This window comes from Pipra filicauda, unplaced genomic scaffold, assembly GCF_003945595.2.
Source record: "Pipra filicauda isolate LSUMZ 115617 unplaced genomic scaffold, ASM394559v2 scaffold13_size5146498_pilon, whole genome shotgun sequence".
Lineage (NCBI taxonomy): Eukaryota > Metazoa > Chordata > Aves > Passeriformes > Pipridae > Pipra > Pipra filicauda.
In genome coordinates this window covers 5,095,008-5,113,765 of record NW_024103874.1, presented here as the reverse complement: position 1 = coordinate 5,113,765, position 18,758 = coordinate 5,095,008, and the positions used below count along the sequence as shown (strand labels likewise).

The 18,758-nt window shown below is 48.2% G+C and overlaps 1 protein-coding gene across 14 annotated transcripts in view; it reads left to right on the top strand.

The window, feature by feature from the left end:
* KCNQ2 (potassium voltage-gated channel subfamily Q member 2) overlaps nt 1-18,758 on the top strand; it is a 67,826-nt gene that overhangs the window by 24,120 nt on the left and 24,948 nt on the right. For 10 of the 14 annotated variants that reach the window (XM_039378545.1, XM_027710488.2, XM_039378541.1 and 7 more), the window contains exons 3-11: nt 302-428; nt 1,571-1,746; nt 2,620-2,745; nt 5,027-5,137; nt 6,033-6,128; nt 6,845-6,939; nt 10,242-10,271; nt 14,763-14,831; nt 16,704-16,733. In XM_039378545.1, the coding sequence (XP_039234479.1) occupies nt 302-428; nt 1,571-1,746; nt 2,620-2,745; nt 5,027-5,137; nt 6,033-6,128; nt 6,845-6,939; nt 10,242-10,271; nt 14,763-14,831; nt 16,704-16,733 (860 nt within the window). The remainder of the gene's footprint in view (nt 1-301; nt 429-1,570; nt 1,747-2,619; nt 2,746-5,026; nt 5,138-6,032; nt 6,129-6,844; nt 6,940-10,241; nt 10,272-14,762; nt 14,832-16,703; nt 16,734-18,758) is intronic. The other 4 variants (XM_027710492.2, XM_039378540.1, XM_039378542.1 and 1 more) reach the window with 3 other exon arrangements.

Sequence of the window (18,758 nt, the reverse complement as noted above, 5' to 3'; positions counted from 1 at the left end):
GGCAGGGAGACAGGGAGGTGCTTGCCAGTCCTCTGATGGGGGACACACACAATAGGGACAGTGTAAAACTCTAGTTCATGGCTACAACATGCAGTACCTCTCCCCACCCCGGGTGGGGTGAGGGAAGACACAAAAGCAGAGATCTGATGATCCTTCAAGCCTGGGCTCTCTGAACGGTGCAGACAGCTTGGTGATGTGTTGTCCGAGGTCTATTTTCCTGAGGTCACGCGTTTGTCCCTGATTCTGGAGCAGGCTCTCCACCATCCTTCTTTCCCGACTAACAGTGTTGTCTCCCTCACAGGAAATCGTCACCATTGTGGTGTTTGGGGTGGAATACTTTGTGAGGATCTGGGCGGCCGGCTGCTGCTGCCGATACCGGGGCTGGAGGGGAAGGTTAAAATTTGCTCGCAAGCCTTTCTGCGTCATCGGTAAGACCTCCTTCCCTGCATGAGATTCCCCAAACCACGATGGCCACTGCAAGCAGTTGCTTGCACAGGGCTCTGGTGTCTCGCGTGCATTTTGGGGGTTGATCTTCAGCTGCTTCGTGGTCAGGAAAAAGCACAAAGGCAGAAGTCCTAATCCACGGACGTGTTTTTTGTTATTCATCACGGCACGTTCCCTGTTTTCTGCCAACCTGGGAGCCATCCCAATGCCCTGTGTACCTCAGGCATCGCTGACAGCTGCACAGAAAGGGGGTTTAGCCAGGAGAAGCTGAGCATAGGAACTGGGATCTTGCAATCCTGTGTCCAACCTCCGCACCGAATCGTTCACGAGTCACTGAAGCTCGGTGTGTCGCTTTGCCTTCCCTGGTGCTGATGAGCTGCCTCACAAGGGAGTTATGAGACTTAATTAATTCTTGTTTGTAAAGTACTCGGTGAGCCTCCTGTGAGAGGGGCCATCTGGGCACAGCAGTGATTTTTTTCTGGGATAAGAAATGGGCAGAGAGGCCATGCCCTTCGCTATGGAAGCTGCCTTCAACTGTCCAGGAGCTGGCAATGGTCATATGCAGGATTTGAGCTTATTCCACAGAAAAAGACTGCTATAAAATTTGCATAGAAAATTAGGGAAGAGGGAGGTTTACTGAATCTTCGTGTATATAGAGAGAAAGGCTTTTTTTCTTGGCCTATTTCTTGGTCTTTGTCTGTGAGCACCTTAGGACTGCTATGGAGGACCTGGAGATTTTCATTCCCAATTTAGATGGTGTAATTCCCAGCTTTGTGTAACAGGCAGCTATGGCTGATAAAAAAAAAAGGCCAAGCATTTTGCAAGGATTTAACCCAGTTTAGCAGTGTTAACACTGAATCATATAAAAATTCAGACTTTGCAGTATTTGACACATTTTTTATGGATGACGAGCGTGGAGAAGGAAACCAGGATATTCCACAAGGTGTGTAGTAGCTCCTTTCATCCAATTTAAGATTAATGCTATGTCCTTCCAGCACAGAATACAAGTGACCAGGAGATCATTCTCATGCACAGCCTTCTGCTGCCCGAGGCAGTGGGAATTCCATCCCCTTTGGTAGTGGTCCAGCAGCACTCCTTCAGCTTTCCCTGCCCTCTGTTCCTGCAGACATCATGGTGCTGATCGCATCCATCGCCGTGCTGGCAGCGGGGTCCCAAGGGAATGTCTTTGCCACCTCAGCACTCAGGAGTTTGAGGTTCCTGCAGATCCTGCGCATGATCCGCATGGACCGGCGGGGCGGCACCTGGAAGCTCCTGGGCTCTGTGGTCTACGCACACAGCAAGGTGAGCAGGTCCCAAGCAGGGACGTCGAGTTGCTCTTGGTGTTCCCTCCCCCACAGAGGCACTGCTTTGGTTCAGTTCTCCTTCCCAAAGCTCTCCCAGGCCTGAGGAGATCGGAAAGACACCGTAGGTAACTCGGGATGGGATGCAGAGTCAGGGACAAGGTCTGATGGAACGCTTCGACCAGTCAAGGAGAGAAGGGAGAGAGAGGTTCCAGTCACAGAACTGATCCCTGGTATAAGGTGATCGGTTTGGGAAGAGTTTGTTGATAATTTTTTGTTTACTGCTTCTGAATTTATGAATTTAACATTTCTCCTGTTTCCTGCACTTTTTTCCCCCTGAAAAGCTTAGTCACCTTAGCCAGAACTATCACAGGGAATTTGTGAGTCCCTCTTGTCCACCCTTGCATTAACCTAATCCAAAAATAATCACTTCTGGGAATTCTGAATTAAAAATTCTCTGCAATTGGGGTATATTGCATCCAGACCCCAACTTTGCAGCTCCTCCTCTGTAAGTAGAAGCCCCAAGGATTTGAGGATTCCTATTTCAGTTCTAACTATGTGAATTGGGGAAATGCTAGTTTTTTAAGTCTCAGGTCCATATCTTGCAATAATGGAGCTATTAAATGCCCTTCTCCATTTGCTGTATGTGTTTAGATGTTGGGGTCTTCAGGACAGGGATTGCCCCATGTGCTTGGCAGAGCCACCACCTCATGGTCCCATCTCAAAAAAGTGTCATTACTGGCCTCTAACCAAAGCCCTCAAACCTAAATAAATGCAGGGAAAGTTCAGATCCAGCCGCAATCAAGTAACTCAACGTTCAGAGATGCGCACCAGGATTGCAATTATTCTCTTCTTTCCTTTAATGATCTCGCAGGAGCTGATTACTGCGTGGTATATTGGCTTCCTGTGCCTCATTCTGGCCTCTTTCCTGGTATACTTGGCCGAGAAAGGAGAAAATGAGCACTTTGATACATACGCAGATGCACTTTGGTGGGGTCTGGTAAGTAATTTTCATAGAACAGCTGCTGGTTATTAAAATAAAACGTCCATTAACCCTCCATCTTCTATCACTTACGTGAGGTATCGACTCATAGAGTGCTTAGTTAACATTTTTATTAAATGGTTTTGGGCTGCTCCATTTAGCTCTTTTTCTTATACAAACCTCATAGAAAACGTTAAAGGATCACATTTCTGCATTAGCTGGAGCTGCAGGGGAACGGGGCACTCATGTGCTCCCAGCTGTGGGATTTAGCTCTGTCATGACAGCAGAGGCAGGTCAGACAGAGACCCCACACCGCTTTGATCATTGTTTTGACAAGTATTGCTGCCCTTTAATTATTTAAATTGCACTTGGGCAAGGCGCTGTTAAACACACAGGAATAAAGTTTATAAAATTAATAGGGTCTAAGTACCAGAAAGACTCCATCGGGGCGAGCACTCCCCTTCACATCTCTGCTGACAGAGGAGGAAAGGGCAATACTTTTGGTTTGCTCTGTGTGTGCGTGTGCATGTGAATTATTGGATTACTCGATTAACAAAGAGAGAATTAATGACGTTCTAATCTTCTTGCGTTATTGTTCTTCTGCTCCATCACTAGTTTGGCCTTGATTACAAAGCATGTAATGAAAATCCCCGATCTGATCAAATCCCAATAACAGGCTTGGGGAGGAATCGGCTGATCAAGCAGCTCCTCTGTTCCAACAAAGGGGAAAAAAGCAGTAAATTGCTTTTAAAGTCCCTTAGTTATGACAAAAAAATAAAAACAAAGCCCAATTTGACATAACCAGAAATTAAACAATGGGGGGAAAGTGACAGCCCAGATTAGAGCTTAGTCTGGGGAGAACCATCGGCAGATTTATCCCTCCTGCTTCCCAGGCTCTGCAGGCCTTCAACAGAGGATCACTGCTCTGCCTTTTGGGATGCAGAGACGCACCAGACTCTTTTGCCACTGAGAAACACAGAAAAAAACCTGAGCCTCATTAAAATAAGTAGTTTCTGTCATTGTCCAGCTCATGGTTCCAGTACAGGCAGATGTTAAGAGATGGGATAAATCAAATTTCAGGTTCATAAACTCATCCCTTTGTTGATCTTGCTGCATCCAATCCTTGTAGTTGTCTATAAAAATTATAAAAAAATTGTAAACCAATTTTGCAGTGTTTATGGAGAGAGCATTGCTCCGACTTTGTTTCAGTAAGAATGAGGCATGTAGATGCATTTTTTAACCACTTTGTCAAAATAGCATCTAATTGATAAGGCTTTTAGTGGGTCTAATTAAAGGGTGCTTTGGGATCATACTTCCATTTGTGTAAAAGTGATTTTATTCTGAATGAAATGCATATTTCCAATGCCACATCAGCATGCTGTCAGCTGCCATCCCTGGGGCCAGCTCTGTCCATGGAGGCTGTGGGACAGAGACACTTCCATGTGCCACAGGGACCTTTGGGATCAGAAGTCTCGAAGATGTTTCTAATCAGACCACTCCTCTCTGCCTTGCCCTGCCAGACCCAGGCTCTCCAAATCCTCTTGGAAGCCCTGGGGGAATACCCAGCATTTCCCACTGCTGATGTCTGTGGACTGAAGTGGGTAAAGGTGTCTTCTCCTGCAGTTTGACATTCAGGGGATTCTGTCTCCAACAAATCCCTCAGATCTTTCCCCAAAATACAGACAGCAACTTGCCAGCTCTCTGTTGCCGCATTGCAAAAATGCTGAGGAGGGGAAAAAACATTCCTAAATGAGGTGGTATGAAGGAGCTATAATTCATCCTCTTGGTCTAATAGGCTGTTCTTAAATAGGAAGGGAGACCAGCTAATAGGCACTGCTGGGAGCATTGGGAACAGGCAGAATCAGGTCTTTATGCATGCAAATAGCCCTGCCTGTTTTCCTGAGATGCCGAAAGGGAGTTTGGGGGAACGGTGCGGGTTCGCTTCCCCTGCCGGAGGCACAACCCCGTCTCCCGGGGGAGGTTCCGAGCTGCCGCCAGCCTCTGCACCAGATGGCAGCTCTCTCCGTGACAGCAAAAGGCACAGAAAATGCTCCCAACTGGTGGGAAAACCCAGCACGTGAGCAGGGCGGGTGTCGGGGCATCTGCATCCTGCAGGGTTGCCCATCCCTGCTCGGTCCTCCGGGTCCCCGAGCTGCGCCTTCCCTTGGTCAGCTCAGGGCAGGCAGCGATCCCGGCTCCTCCATGTCCCTCCCGCTCGGGTGTTGGGGGAGCTTTGGCCGTGTCGTTTCAGTTTTAAGGCTGTCTGACCAAGGGCTGGGCACTGATCTCCTCCCTGCAGATCACTCTCACCACCATCGGCTACGGGGACAAGTACCCGCAGACCTGGAACGGGCGGCTGCTGGCGGCGACCTTCACACTCATCGGCGTCTCCTTCTTCGCCCTTCCTGCCGTAAGTGGGACGGTGCTGGGAGTGAGGTCTCACTGGGAGGGGGTCTGACCTCACCCGTCCCTTATCCCCAGCCCCTGGAGCTGGTGCCGCTGCAACAGCTGCATCCAGCAACGCGATGCACCCTCCTGGCTGCAACGGTCTGTGGCTTTTGAATCAAAAAATTAGGGAGAAAAGGGCAAACCCTGTCTGAATATCCACAGCTGGGGCACTTTGAGCAAACGGGGTGGAAATTCTAGATTTGGCTCTGCACAAATATTTATTGGAGCAATATAAAGGATTTTTTCCCTCAGAGGGCTGTTCTTGGGGGTAATTAATAGCTTTAAACTGAAAGAAGGTAAATTTAGATTGGCTATTAGGCAGCAATTCTTCCCTGTGAGGGTGGCGAGGCACTGGCACAGGTTGCCCAGAGAAGCTGTGGCTGCCCCATCAAGGCCAGGCTGGACAGGGCTCTGAGAAACCTGGTCTAGTGGAAGGTGCCCCTTTCCATGGCAGGGGGGTGAATGAGATGAGCTTTAAGGTTCCTTCCAACCCAAAGCAGTCTGTGATTCTATGATTACACCGTTTCAGCAAATCACTCACAGATGCATTTCAGAGTGTTGCACTGATCTGGATCCCCGTGGGGATAATTTGATGAATGCCAACATTCTGGGGTTATTTTGTGTTCTATCAGCTGGCTGGAGGTGGTTTGGGAAAAGCTGCAATTCCAGTGGGTGCCAGCAAAGTCTGCTGCCCCTTGGAGAATGTCTGCCAAGGCTGCTGGGGTGGAGGCTCCTTCCTTCCTCTGTGTTTGAAACAAAAACTGAGCCAGAAAAAAAACTTTGGAGGGAAAGCTGGCCACAACTTTCAAGTGAAAGCTGAGCTAAACCCCTGCTAACTGCAAATTGTTCTCTTCCAGGGCATCTTGGGTTCGGGGTTTGCTCTGAAGGTTCAAGAGCAGCATCGACAAAAACACTTTGAGAAGAGGCGAAACCCAGCAGCGGGCCTGATCCAGGTGAGGATCACATCCAAGGAGCCTTGGGGTTACATTGTCCTGGTTTTGGAGGGCTTAACAGACTTTTAGAAGTTGGGGAAGAAATGGGCTGGTGAAAAGTGGGGCCATGTGTTTAAGGTGTGAGACAGCAGCTGGTGACTGGTTTTGTCTGGGAATAAATGCCAGGAAATCAACCATGGGAAAATAGCATATGTGGCAGGGAATCTAGGGGAGAAAAGGAATGAAATTCAGCCCAGCACAGCAAGACAAATGCATTAGGACAGTCTGTTTTCACTCATTCTTCTTCCCCAAAGAGAATATTTATACTGATATAAAATTACAATTGGGAGCATTTTCTTCATGATAACAGATGTCCGTGCAGAAGGTTGGCCTTGGTGTACATCTTGGAGATTTGAAAGTAGTCATTTTACATTCCCCTGCTCCTTTCTTTCCAAATTTTAACTCCTTAATAAGCAACAACACCCACTTCATCCTTGCCCTCAGCCTGCCGGTGTGTGTGGCCGAGACCCACAAAACTTTTAACCAGGCTCACATGGTGAGGAGCATCATGGTACCACCCCAAATTTGTCATGTATCAAATCAAGGAAGAGGCAAAAATGCTGGATCCATCCCATAGAAAACAGAGGGAGGAGTCAGAGTTGGCTGAGGTTTATAAACCTGAGGGTGGTGCTGGCCATGCCTGGGTCCACAACTCCACTGTGTCTTGTCCCCCACAGGCGGCTTGGAGATTTTATGCCACCAACCTGTCCCGGACAGACCTGCACTCCACCTGGCAGTACTACGAGCGCACCGTCACCGTCCCCATGTACAGGTACCTCCTCCTCCAGCTTCCTCTTCCACTGCCTTCCTCGTGATGCCACTGCCTCCATAGTTATTTCCGTTATCTGGATATATAGTTTCATTTATTTGTTTCTGTTTTTTTTTCATGGAAAAAGTTGATTTCAAGAGGCTCTTAAGGGCCGGTGTATGCTTTGTCTTTTGGAGTTTTTTTGCTTTGTATTTTTTGTTGTATTTCTTTTTGACTTGATTTTAATTTTCATGTTGCCTTTTTTTTTTTTTTTTCCATGTCTCTGTGTGTTGTACATGCTCTTCTTTTCCCCTTTATTTCTCCATGTCTGCTGGTAGTTGCATTGTGTTGTGACAGTTGCCGTGCCCAGGTGTGAAGACCTCCCTCCAAGCTGCTCTGGATCATAGGTAAAAGCTGCCCTCACCCTACTTGCAGCTCCTCGTGCCCTTCCAGGCTCTCCTTGCTGATCCAACTGGTCTCTAATGGTCCTTCTGCCTCTCAGCAAACTTTTCTCCCTCCTTTGACCAGCCTGGTACTCTCCTGGGTGCATTTGCCCTGTGTCCTCCTTTCCTTTCCTTTTTTTTCTCTGAGATGAGGAAAACCAACTCAGGATTCAGTGAGCGTTTTCCCATTTCTTATATTTCATTTATCCATCCCAGTCTGTTGACAGGAGTAGGGAAGGATGGTGGAGCCTTGATGGATGAGGCAGATAAACATCACTGAGTTTTGGCAGCATCCATCTGCCTTGCTTTACCTGCTCTACTTATTGTACCCAGGCATTTTGTTAAGGTTAGAGCAGTGCTGTGGGAATTCACAGCCTCTTGGGATTTGGAGTTTCATGGAAGTGGGGACAGAGTTCCCTGCCATACCTCAGTGCCCTCTGGGACATGGGGAAGTACTGCATCCTTTATGTCCCTCTTGGGCTTGGTGGTATCTAAGGAGGAGGCTTCCTCAGAAGCTAAAATGCACAGTGTTGCTATTCATTTTCACCCCACACTGCCCTGCGTCCTGCATCCCTTTCTGGTGTGTTTTTGGGGGCTACCCAGGTCCCTCTGGGTTTGTAGCGGGGTTGAACATGTTGGTTAGATGTTCCTGTGGGGTTTTGTTGGGCATGGTGGGGCTCCCTGTGCCCCATCTCCCTGCTCCCACACAGGGCTGTGGTCCAGCACTGGGTTGTGCCAGTGCAGGTATCATCCCTTCCTGTTTTTTTCCTCTGTTACTGGTGTCTTTTAGCTTTTGAGCAGTCTGGATGTATTTCCTGGGGTAAGCATTAGTATATATTTAAAACACAGCAGCCAGCCTCTTAATCCAGCATAAAAACCTGTTGGAAGTCACATTATTGTGGTCAGTAAGGTTTTATTGGATTCATTCCCAGTGTGTGTCCGATTGGTTGCTTTTTCCCTGGAAATTGATGAGCCAACTTCAAGATTTTCTCTAAAAAACCCAAAACAACAACAACCCAACAAACCAGAACAAAGCTGTTTTCCAGTAACGTTAAACCCACCCATTGAAGCTCTCCCTCCCAGTATCTGACCTTCTGGCTGGGATCAGCTACTGGAAAGGGTGAGGATGGAGCCTGGCCCAAAGTCCACTGCAAACTGCAGACACCCAGGGCTTTTTTTCAGTGGATTTTGCCAGGTTTTAATTCTCTTTGAACTACTGAATTTACCACGCAGCCAGACATGCAGTGACACCCTTTTGATTGCAGAGTACTGGGGTTACTTAATTACCTGTTACTTAATCCACTCGTTAAAACCTGTATTTCCACGGAGCTGGTCTGCAGGAGGAGAACTAAGCTAAAGAGCTCCAGGAGGGGCTAAATAAAAACTTTAGGGAGGAGAAAGGGAAAAAAATGTAGTTAAAAGAGCCTACTTATCTTGAGTAAGAAGCCAGGACAGATGAGTAGCAGGGTTGTAGCAGTTTTGCTGGCTGATGCTGTGGGTGCTGCTCAGCCCCACTCTGCAGTGTCACCCTGGGCTTCCCTAGGCATGGGTTTCACTGCAGTCCCAGCTTCTCCCTTAAATCCCAGCTCCTGAGCAAGTGAGCTGTGGGTGCACTGATGGTTTCAGGCATTAGTCAAACAGCATTTTTTACCAGGAAAGCAGTGAACACCTTCTAAATATATTTTGGGTGCACTCAGATAAATTAATTGGAATTTATTTTTTTTTTTGAAAAGGGAATAACTGTATGTTCTGGCTGCAGCTTCTGTCACTCACACTGACCATCTCTCCTTGCCCACCCAGTTCCCTGAGCTGGCTGGCAGGGGCTGGCAGCCCTGTGCTGGTGCTGGTGCAGCCGTGGCAGCACGTCAAGCCCAGCACCACATTAAAGTGATGGCTGCTGACACGTGTCTGCAACCCATGGTGTGGTTTGGAAGTGGGTTGGAGGAACACAACATCCCCCTCCCTGGTGCCCCGGGGGTGATCTGCAGTCACCAGTACCTTGGCACCCTCTCTGCTCAACATCAGGCTGCTTATTCCTCATAGCAGGAGCCCTGTGCCTTCAGCTCATCCGTCTTCCCAAGGCATCTCTGAAAAGGCGTGGCTGCTTGATATGAGCAAATTGTTACACATGCCTTGGAGGAGCTCACGTGGCTCCAGAACATCACTCAAATCACTGCAGTAGAGCTGCTCTAACTTGTTTGGGGAAAATATGGTGGCTTCTTAGAGAATCTCAAATTTAACCTTTAAATACAAAATGTGGTAGAACCAAATCTGAAATATGCACAAGGCTTCATTGTGAGCAGGTGTGGCTTGGGTTGTGATGCATGGGTAGCTTGGTGCACTCAGACATCCTAACCCGTTCTGCATCAGCCACTGAATTTACTGGGAAAAAAAGTTTGCTCTCGTTGTCATTCATGAGAGCAGAGCCTTGATCTCAAGTACATTCACATATTGGTCTTCACTAAAAAAAACCACAAACCCATGGGGCACATCCTGCCCAAGTCAGCAGCCCAGCCCGAGGAGCTCCTGGCTGGTGGGACCGAGGGCTGTGGATGTCCCATGGAAGGTCTCTGGGAGGCCCCCACACTTTCCCTGCTCTGTGGTGCCAATTTGCTCTTGGAGCAAGGTGCCAGCTGCCTGTCCCCGAGGGTGACACGGGTGTGTGGTGGTTTCTGAGCCAACCACAGCGGGAGCAAGCTCAGCCCACGCTCCCGTGCTCACCTGTGAGCCTGGCCACAGCATCTGCTCCCGGGGAGACACTTTGTTCATATGCTAATTTTCTTTATTCTGTTTCTTTTTCCCCTTTCCTCCACCCCACCTCTTCCCCCCCTGTTTTTCTTTCTCTTATCCCTTTGGTTTTCTTTGGTGAAAACTCTTGAAAAGCACGCAAACGCAAACGTATGGTGCCTCCAGGTATGAAGTGCATGTGACTCTGAAAGTGTGTGTCATGTCACTCCTTGTTCTTCATTTGGGACTGTAATATGCAAAGCCTTGAATTAAAAAAAAAAAAAAAAAAAGAAAGAAAAAGAAACCTCTGAAGATGAGTTTTTTCAAAGGAATGAGTGAAAACCCAAAGCAGACGCCCCCTCCTGCTGCTGATAGACTAACCCCGTGCACCTCCATGGCCATTTTAGCTATTGGTACACTCAAGTGTTGGGAAACTCTGCCAAAATGGTGATGTAAGGAAGGAGAATGGTAGAGTGCTTGATAAGCTTGCTTTTTTAAGGATGATTTCTTAATGGTCTTACCCCCCTCCTCCAATCCATGCAACGCTTAACAGGGAGACATCCCCGTTCATACTTCCATTTCCCTCTGCCATCACTCCTGCGTGTTCCCTTTCTCCAGCCCTCTTTTCCCACCCTTCATTGTGTCATTTTTCTGGCTCGATGCTGCAGGAGCTGTGCCCACCCAGTAATGCTGGCTTTGCTGAGTTTGCTGGTGTGGTGGCACCATGGGACCCATCAGTGGGAGCACAGAATAAAATCTCCACAGCAGCTGTACCTGCTTTTGAGGACAGCATGTGGAGGGGAGAAAGATCTGGGATGCTAAACTGAAATAATCATTCATTTCTTTGAGTAATCCGGTCTGATTTTTGGGAAAAAGATGTTTCATCTCAGCAGGACTTTTCCATTTCAGCTTTTCCTTCCAAGACCGACCTAGAGCCAAGCAGTTATTAGCCACAATTATTCAATCTGGGACTTAACCTTTTGGGACCAATCCAAATGCAAAGACCTGGATGTGACTGTGTAAGATTTATGATAAATAATGTTATCTCAGGTTCTGCAGAAAGGAGTAGATTTGCAAATCACAGGCATATTTTAAATGAGATGGGTATCTGAAGGTGTAGTCAAGTTAATATTTTAAGATGGGGAATAAATGACTTGCATTTCAAGACTGCAGGCCAAGCTCTCTTTTTAGAGCAGTTTAAATCCTCACTAGAGGCAGTAATGCCATTAGAGCTGATGTGATTTAGTGTCTGATTTCCAAACCCAGCTCCAGTTTTCACAGATGTAAGTTTTATAGCCTTAGTAAATCACACTTACAGCTTTGTGTGCTTAATTTACACCAAATTGCATCAATGAACTGCAAGTATAATGTTAAAAATATATTTTCCTGTTCTGCTGAACAACAGTCTGTTTTGAGAGTCAGACATTTTTCTACTGCTGGGAGTGAAATAAGAATGTGCCACTTCCATCCCATTTGTTGTAATAAAGTATTTTATGAGTTTCATAAATGTTCTCAGTTGTGAAAAATAGCTTTAGCCGGAGACATAAAGTCATGGTTAAGGTAAAAATTGGCTGCTCATAGGAACTCTAGCATAGCATGGAGACTCATTTAGGCCCCCATCCCATTCCAGCATCCATCTCCTTGCCACCCTCTCCTTAACTGTTCCTACTGGGACTGTTCAAAAAAATCATCGTTGTCTCTGTGTGCGTGTCGTGGTGTGTGTGTGTCTGTGTACGCTCCCCCCTGTGTTGTGTCCTGCTGCCCTCCTCGTGTTGTGGGGTTCTGGTGGTGTCCTGGCCCGAGGCATGATATCCCCACTGTCCCCTAATGCTTGACAGTTATCTGTGCTGCCAGGAATAGCGGGTCTGCCTTCCCTCTGGATGTGGTAGCTGGCACTGGAGTTAGTGTGACGTTTCTCTGTGCTCCTCTGGGCGGGGTGATGGGAGCAGCTGTGGGTTCCCCTGGGTCCCCTGCAGCAGTGTTTTTGTGGTGGGTGGCATGAGCTGTGTGTGTTCCCTGGTGTGCAGAGCTCCTCACCCAGCTCCCCCTTAACCAAAACGTGCTTCCCTTGCTAACAAGTGACACACGGACCAGGAGGAGAGAGAGAAAACAAGAGGCGCCCCAGCCAGGGGTGCTTTCTGCGCGTCTCTGGAGGACACGGTGGCACCTGCATCACCTGCCCCCTGGGCACACACACCAGGGCAGGGGGCCATGCATCCAGCATTTCATAGCAAAGCTCAGTTAAAGAGCTATGCAGAGTTCTGCCTTTTTTTTTGTTTGTTTGCTTTTGAGGATCTGGAGAAATGGTGCGATGCAGCAGCTGTTCCCCAGGCTGCTCTTGCAGTGACAGGTTAGGCTGAGCATTTAATTGAGATTAAATTTCAGGTCAAGTACATGGATGAGTTTGCACCCATTTTTAATTATTATTATTATTATTATTTCAGTAAAATATTGCTTATTTCCATCTCATGTTTACCAGGCCCATCAACCAACCACAGAAATGGTGGATTTCTGTGTTTGCTGTGTCTCTGTACCTTTGCATGGAAACATGACCACCAAGAGGTGGCCACTTTCAGCACAGTGCAGACCATGGGCTAATGCAAAAGAAGTAGCTCCTTTTGGAATCCTGAATCCTTCAATTTAGTGAGCTGATGAGCTCTTCAGCTGAGACTTGCATGAGTGAGAGCCCTGGATTTGTGATCCCAGCTGGAGAAAGTAGGGCTGTGTTCTGCTGGGTATGGACCTCCCTGAGAAGCTAACTCACCAAAGAACAGTTGTGCACCCTTCATTAGCTGCTGAGTACACTTTGTGCTTGATTTTATGCACCACCTCTCCCATCTTGGAATGAATCTCCAACCCCTACGGTGGTTTTGAAGGGAGGTAACAGCCCAGCACTCATGCACTGCTCCGCTGAACCAAGGTCGGCTTCATCCTGATGAATGGAGTGAAGAGGATCATTAATTCAGCAGATCAGGATGTGCTTTTCTCTGGATGGAAGCGAACAGAGCTGGACTGGGGAGCTGAGCCAAAATGTTCAGGCCTATTTTTATTCTTTTCTCCATACTTAGAATTGGAAAATTTTCTGATTGCCTCAATCTTGTGAACACCAAATCTCTGCTGAGCAACTGTGGTTTTGAGGATAAGTTTCCTGCATGCAGAGGAGAAGAGGCTTTTCCAGTTGGTTGTGGTTTTTTTTTTTTTTTTCTGAAGTGTAAAACTACTGGTCTCATAATGGCTGAAAAAATGTGGGCATGAATATCTCTGCCTTTATTTTACAGTAAGCAGGAGCCCCATTTCTTCCAGCACCTCAGCTGAGACCAGCCTGTTAGTCTGCAAGCCCCTGCACTCCTTTCCTTCCCATCCTGAGTTGCAGTTTTGGGACAGTTTGAGCAGATCCTTCTTGCTTCCATTAAAACCTACATGGCTCATTTTCCAGCAAAGTCATAAGTACAGGCTGCCTTGGGGCTGTGGCACTTTGGGTTGTCGTGGATGTGGGCAGGCACAGGCAGCCTGTTCCCAGGTCCTTCCCTTCATCCCTGAGACACTTGTCACCAGCATGACCCGAGGCAGCTGCTCTGCTGACCCTGCACCCCCTGGGCACAGCGCTGCCATGTGGCACTTCCACAGTTTGACAAGGGCACGCTGGTGGCCCCGGGAGGATTTTGCAGCCAGTCATGAGATGAGCCCCATTGGCCTTGACCCTGAATGCAGAGCCCCCAAGTGAGCTCTTAAGCAGATGCTGCTCTTCCCAGCCGTGTGCAGCATTCTCTGTCCTCCCCCCCCCCCGATGCCTCCAGCTTATGTTTCTCTTGGTTGAAAACCTGGCTGTGAATGTCAGCATTAAATATTTATGGAGCAAGCCTCAGCCTCTCAGGGTCTGAGGGAAGAAACCAGAAGTGGATGTAGGAGCTAATTCAATGGCTTTTAGCACAAAAGCAGGACAGGCCACAGGGTATTTGTTCTTTGTTTTTTTTTTTCAGTTATTAACCAGGATTCCCACCATCAGGTTCTTTTTTTGTAACTGAGAAAGGAAGGAAGCCCATGGTTCCTAGAAGGCAACGATACAGGATTTTGCCTAATTCTAAGGCAAAACCTGACATGGACAGTAAAGAATTGGTTAAACTTGACCCTGGAGCACACTACTGTTTCTCCTGGGATGGCCACAACCTGAAGTCCCTGTTTTCTCTGCCCCATAAGCTGCTCCTTCCCCTGCCTCCCCACATTCCCAAGAGCAGCAGGGTTGATTTTTCCCGTTTTGCCCCAAAACTGGAGTTTCTCTCCACTTAGCACACATCCAAAGTGCTGACCTCCAGCGACAGCAATGCCAACCTGCCAGACTACAGGTGGTGAAACAGCTCTGCCGAAACACCACTGGGCTGCCCAGGAACCCTGGCAGCCACTTGGTTTTTGGGAGGTTCAAAATCCAATGGTGCAGACAAGTTTCTCTCTCTCTCTCACTGTCTCTTTCTCTCTCTTACCCCACTGCTCTGCCTTAGGACACTGCTGGGAGCAGCAGCCAAATCCCTCTCCATCCTTCCCGAGCTGTTCCCCAGTTGCAGTTGATGGCACAAAGCTGGTTCTGGTTGAAAGGATGGGGCAGCGGGGGAAGTTGCCAAGGCAGGAGGCTCTGGAATCAGCTCTGTCTGTATATTAATGGCCTTTGTTTTCTCCCTCTAGACTAATCCCTCCTCTGAACCAGCTGGAGCTCCTGAGGAACCTGAAGAGCAAGTCGGGACTGACATTCAGGTTAGCAAGAGTTAAGAGAGTTTGGAAAGCACACACTTTGCAACCTTTTTTTTTTTCTTTTCTTTTTTACCTTCCTGGCTTTGGCATACAGACAGCCTTGAAGATGTGAGAGGTTTGACAGCTGGTCCCCCATGGGTCCTTCAGTGACCTCCTCCCTGTCCCTCTCCCATGCTCTACATGAATTCCTTCAGCCTCACTTGGCTCTGGAGCAATGTCACAGTGCTTGACTGACAAGAAAAAGTTGTATTCTCAAAGAGGGTGATTGAGGTAGTTTTCCCAGCTTTCCTCTGACCTTTTTGCTCTTCAACACCCTCAGAGGAGATTCAGGCCCACAATGTGTTAATTCGTTCTCTGTTCCCTCCAGTGAGTGCAGACAAGGTTGCAGCAGTGAGAGACTTTTGCTAAATTTTGCTGTGGTGAGGTATACAAGATTCTCCCAGAAGGCCAGGAGTCCTGCAGCTTCACCCTCTGCTCAGGAGGGGTAATTCTTGGGGTTTTCAGCAGTCAAGGCTGCCCTGTTGGTGAATGGGGAGACTGCAGACCCTGGGAGAGATGGAGAGATGCTGGCTGTGGTGGTGGGCATTGGGGCCCGCTGGGGATGCACGGGATGGGACCTGTCCTGGGCTGTGTGCCTCAGCAAAGAACAGAGATCTGTAGACCCCTGGGTCAGCCTGAAAGCATTAAAATATGAGTATTTGAGCTAGTGACTGAGGCTGGGCTTCCAAGCTTTTCTGAGCAAGGAGCAGAGGGTGGAGGGGGATTTTTTTAGTCTCTCCAGCTGCTGCCTTTAGCCAAAGGGAGAGGGGTCAGGGTCTGTGCAGGTCTCAGCAGTCGCTGCTGAGTAGTGGCAGGGCCAGGGCTGGTACAGCATCATGCTCGGAGGGCATCTGTGTTAGGGAAAACAGACCTGTGTCTGCTGAGAAACACAGTCTGTTCCCTCTCTTGGGGGGCTGCAGGGGCAAGGCTGATTGGGGTCCCACACTAAGTGCAATTCCCCATTGTGTAGAGGTTGTGAATTGGAGTAGTTGAAGGCAGAACAGGTTTTCCTCGTTGCTGGAGGGAAATGCCACCACAATGCCTGGTCAGTGAAGGTGAGATATTTTTTTCAGTGTGGCCTTAGCGTGGCTTGCAGTGTCGTGACTGCCCTTTTGTAGGTGTTCAGCTCACTTTGTCCTCAGTGATTTTTCAGGGCAATCAAGTTTGGGATCTCAGTAGGAAACCACATACAAAAATTGTGGTGTCCCACTCCCTCCATGTAGCCTTTGCCAGTTACTTTGGTAAAGTAGCTGCCAAAGGCTTTGGAGGCAGAAACCCCACCTGGGGTGTCAGGATGTCAGGGCAGGGGTCCGTGATCCTTCCCACCCACGTGCCCCTCCCAGCACCCTGCGTTGGCACTGCGGCGTGAATCCACGATCCGGAGATCTGACATTGGCTCTGTCCCAGTGGCCAGGGAGGAAAAAGAATGCAGGACCATGGGAGCCATTCAAACCCTTCCCCGTGTGCAGAAACATCAGGACAGTGCAATTCCAAAGGAAGGGGGCCGCTCTCTGAGCCCACAGAAGTCCTCCTGTGCTCACACAAATCACACGACCCTCAGGTGTCTCAGTCCTGCGTAGGCACAAGGATGGGTTGGGATAAACTCTTCAACCCTGTGCGTTGTATGTGTCTTCTCTGAGGTTGTGTGAGTCTCCAGTGATCTTCTGTCCAGGCCAGAAACTCCAGGAATTAAGCGCTCCTTTCCCTTTCTTCTGTCCACAACTTCCACTTAGTTGTATTGTTTGGTATTGTCGTTTCGTTCTGTTTTAACAGTGAAGCAGCAACATCTTTTTGCCACCTGACACCATGCTAATGTACTATTGCTTCTGTTTAAAGGAAAGAGCAGCAGCCCGAACCATCGCCAAGGTCTGTATCACTGCCAACACGCCATTCCCATGCATTCCCTGTAGATTTCTGTGTACGTGTGTGCGTGTGTGTACCATGTCGTGGCGCCATCGAGGGAAGCATTCTAGGTATTGACGTGCTTGTTCTGTGCTGTGCCAGTCCAATGTATCCACGTGTATGCTGGACCTTAAATCATATCCTCCTTCCAGTCTGCCTCGGGCTGTAGCTGCGAGGGTAGCGAGGCTGCGGGAGGTAGGGAGAGTGGTGGCAGCACGGGCAGAGCTGGCAGACACTCAACCCGGGGTGACAGCAGGGCTTTGGTTTATGCTTCTTTATTTTATTTCGTTGCTGGAGTCGTAGCTGGAGTGGCATTACACGGGCTCAACGTGTGCCGATGGGTGGGTGATGCTTTGCCCGTGTCTCCGTCACCCAAGGCCGTGCTGGGCAGAGGTGACATGGGAACACGAAGCCATCACCGTGTCACCAAGTCAGCAACTTCTCCTGAGCTCCTCTCGCTGCAGGGCACTGCACGGGGCCGCGCCGACCTGCTGCTCCGTGGGACACAGGAGGGCTCTCTGACACGGCGCAGCGTGGCATGTTAGAGACACCCCTTCTCTACCCCCTTCCCTCTGGATGAGGCACAGTCCCTGCTCCATCTTCCCTCCACGCCTCGAGTCCACGACGCAGAGCGTGGTCTGAAACGTAGTGAGCACTTTCCAAGGGCAGCCGTAAATCCCACCTACGGGAGAGCTTTTTGCTACTCACGTGTCCCAGGGAAAGCAACAGGGCTGGTGTTTGGGATACTCTTAGGATACTTTTCATCCTCTTAAAAGTGTTTGATTCTGGGATTTTTTTTTTGTCCTATGTTTTCCCAGTTCTTTTAAGAAGTAATTCTGGGACTGAATCTCTTTTTTTTTTTCTTGAGTGAAGAGACACAGAACTGATGATCTGTGGAGATCATCTACTTGGCTTTCAGATCTTCCATCTCATACCTCAAAACATAGCTTACAGCCTAAATTTTCTGAACAATGAATATGTTTTTCAGAAGTACAGCTAGAGCCTGGCATTCTGCAGATGTACCTCTCAGCCATGCCTTTTAGCTTATAAGAGGCCAGAAACTAATTTTTCTGTGGCATAAAAGCCAACCAAAGATATCTGGGTAGATATGGTGCTGACTAAAGTATGAAATTTAATCTTTCCTCCTTCCTTCCCCCTCTCCCCTCCCTCTTTTTTTTCTGTCTTTCATTTGAGCTTTTCTTTGCAAGCAGAACCTCTGTAGCATTCCATCCACTTTCCTGCCAAATAACCCAAATCTCCAAGATCATGTTTCAACTATCCAGATTTTTTTTTTTCCTATTTGGGGTCTCAAGTGTAGCTTGAGCAAAGGCAGCCTCCATCCATCATTATTAAAGCAGGGAACATTACATGGGAAGGGCTCTCTGGGAGCAGACCAAGGCTGAAATCTTGCCTACCTGCCTGTGGCATCAGGAGGGTCAGCATTTCATCCCAGGGTCTGGCTGCTCCACTGTTCTGTCTCAGCCAGTGATATACTTTGGATGCATTAAAGGGTAAATCCACATTTCTCACAATGTGACAATGAGACAAAATCTCTGTTCAGCTCTATCAGATCCATAGAAGAGGAGATCTGAGGTCCAGCAGTCCCTCACAGGGTCACATCAACCAGCAGCTCTGTAATCATAGGTATTAGTCTTATTTCTCAGGCACTAGTTTTATTTCTTATTTTTGAATCTCAGTCCTGTCTTACAGGGTTCATATTCACCAGTTAAAACATTAGGTTGTATACAATATTTCTTCGTAGAGGTTGCAGGTTTCTCCCTCTTCATTTTCTACATTGCCTTCTCAATCTTATGTCACAGAAAGAGGTAAAAATAGTCCTCCCCTATCCTTTTCCAGAGTATTTTTTACTATATAGGACCTATATATAGGTCCTTCATCAGAGTCATTTCTAAAGGCTGTTTCCTGCTGCTGTGGTGCATCTGTCTCTTGTGACACCGATGGGTTTTGTTACTAAACCCAGACCCAGGA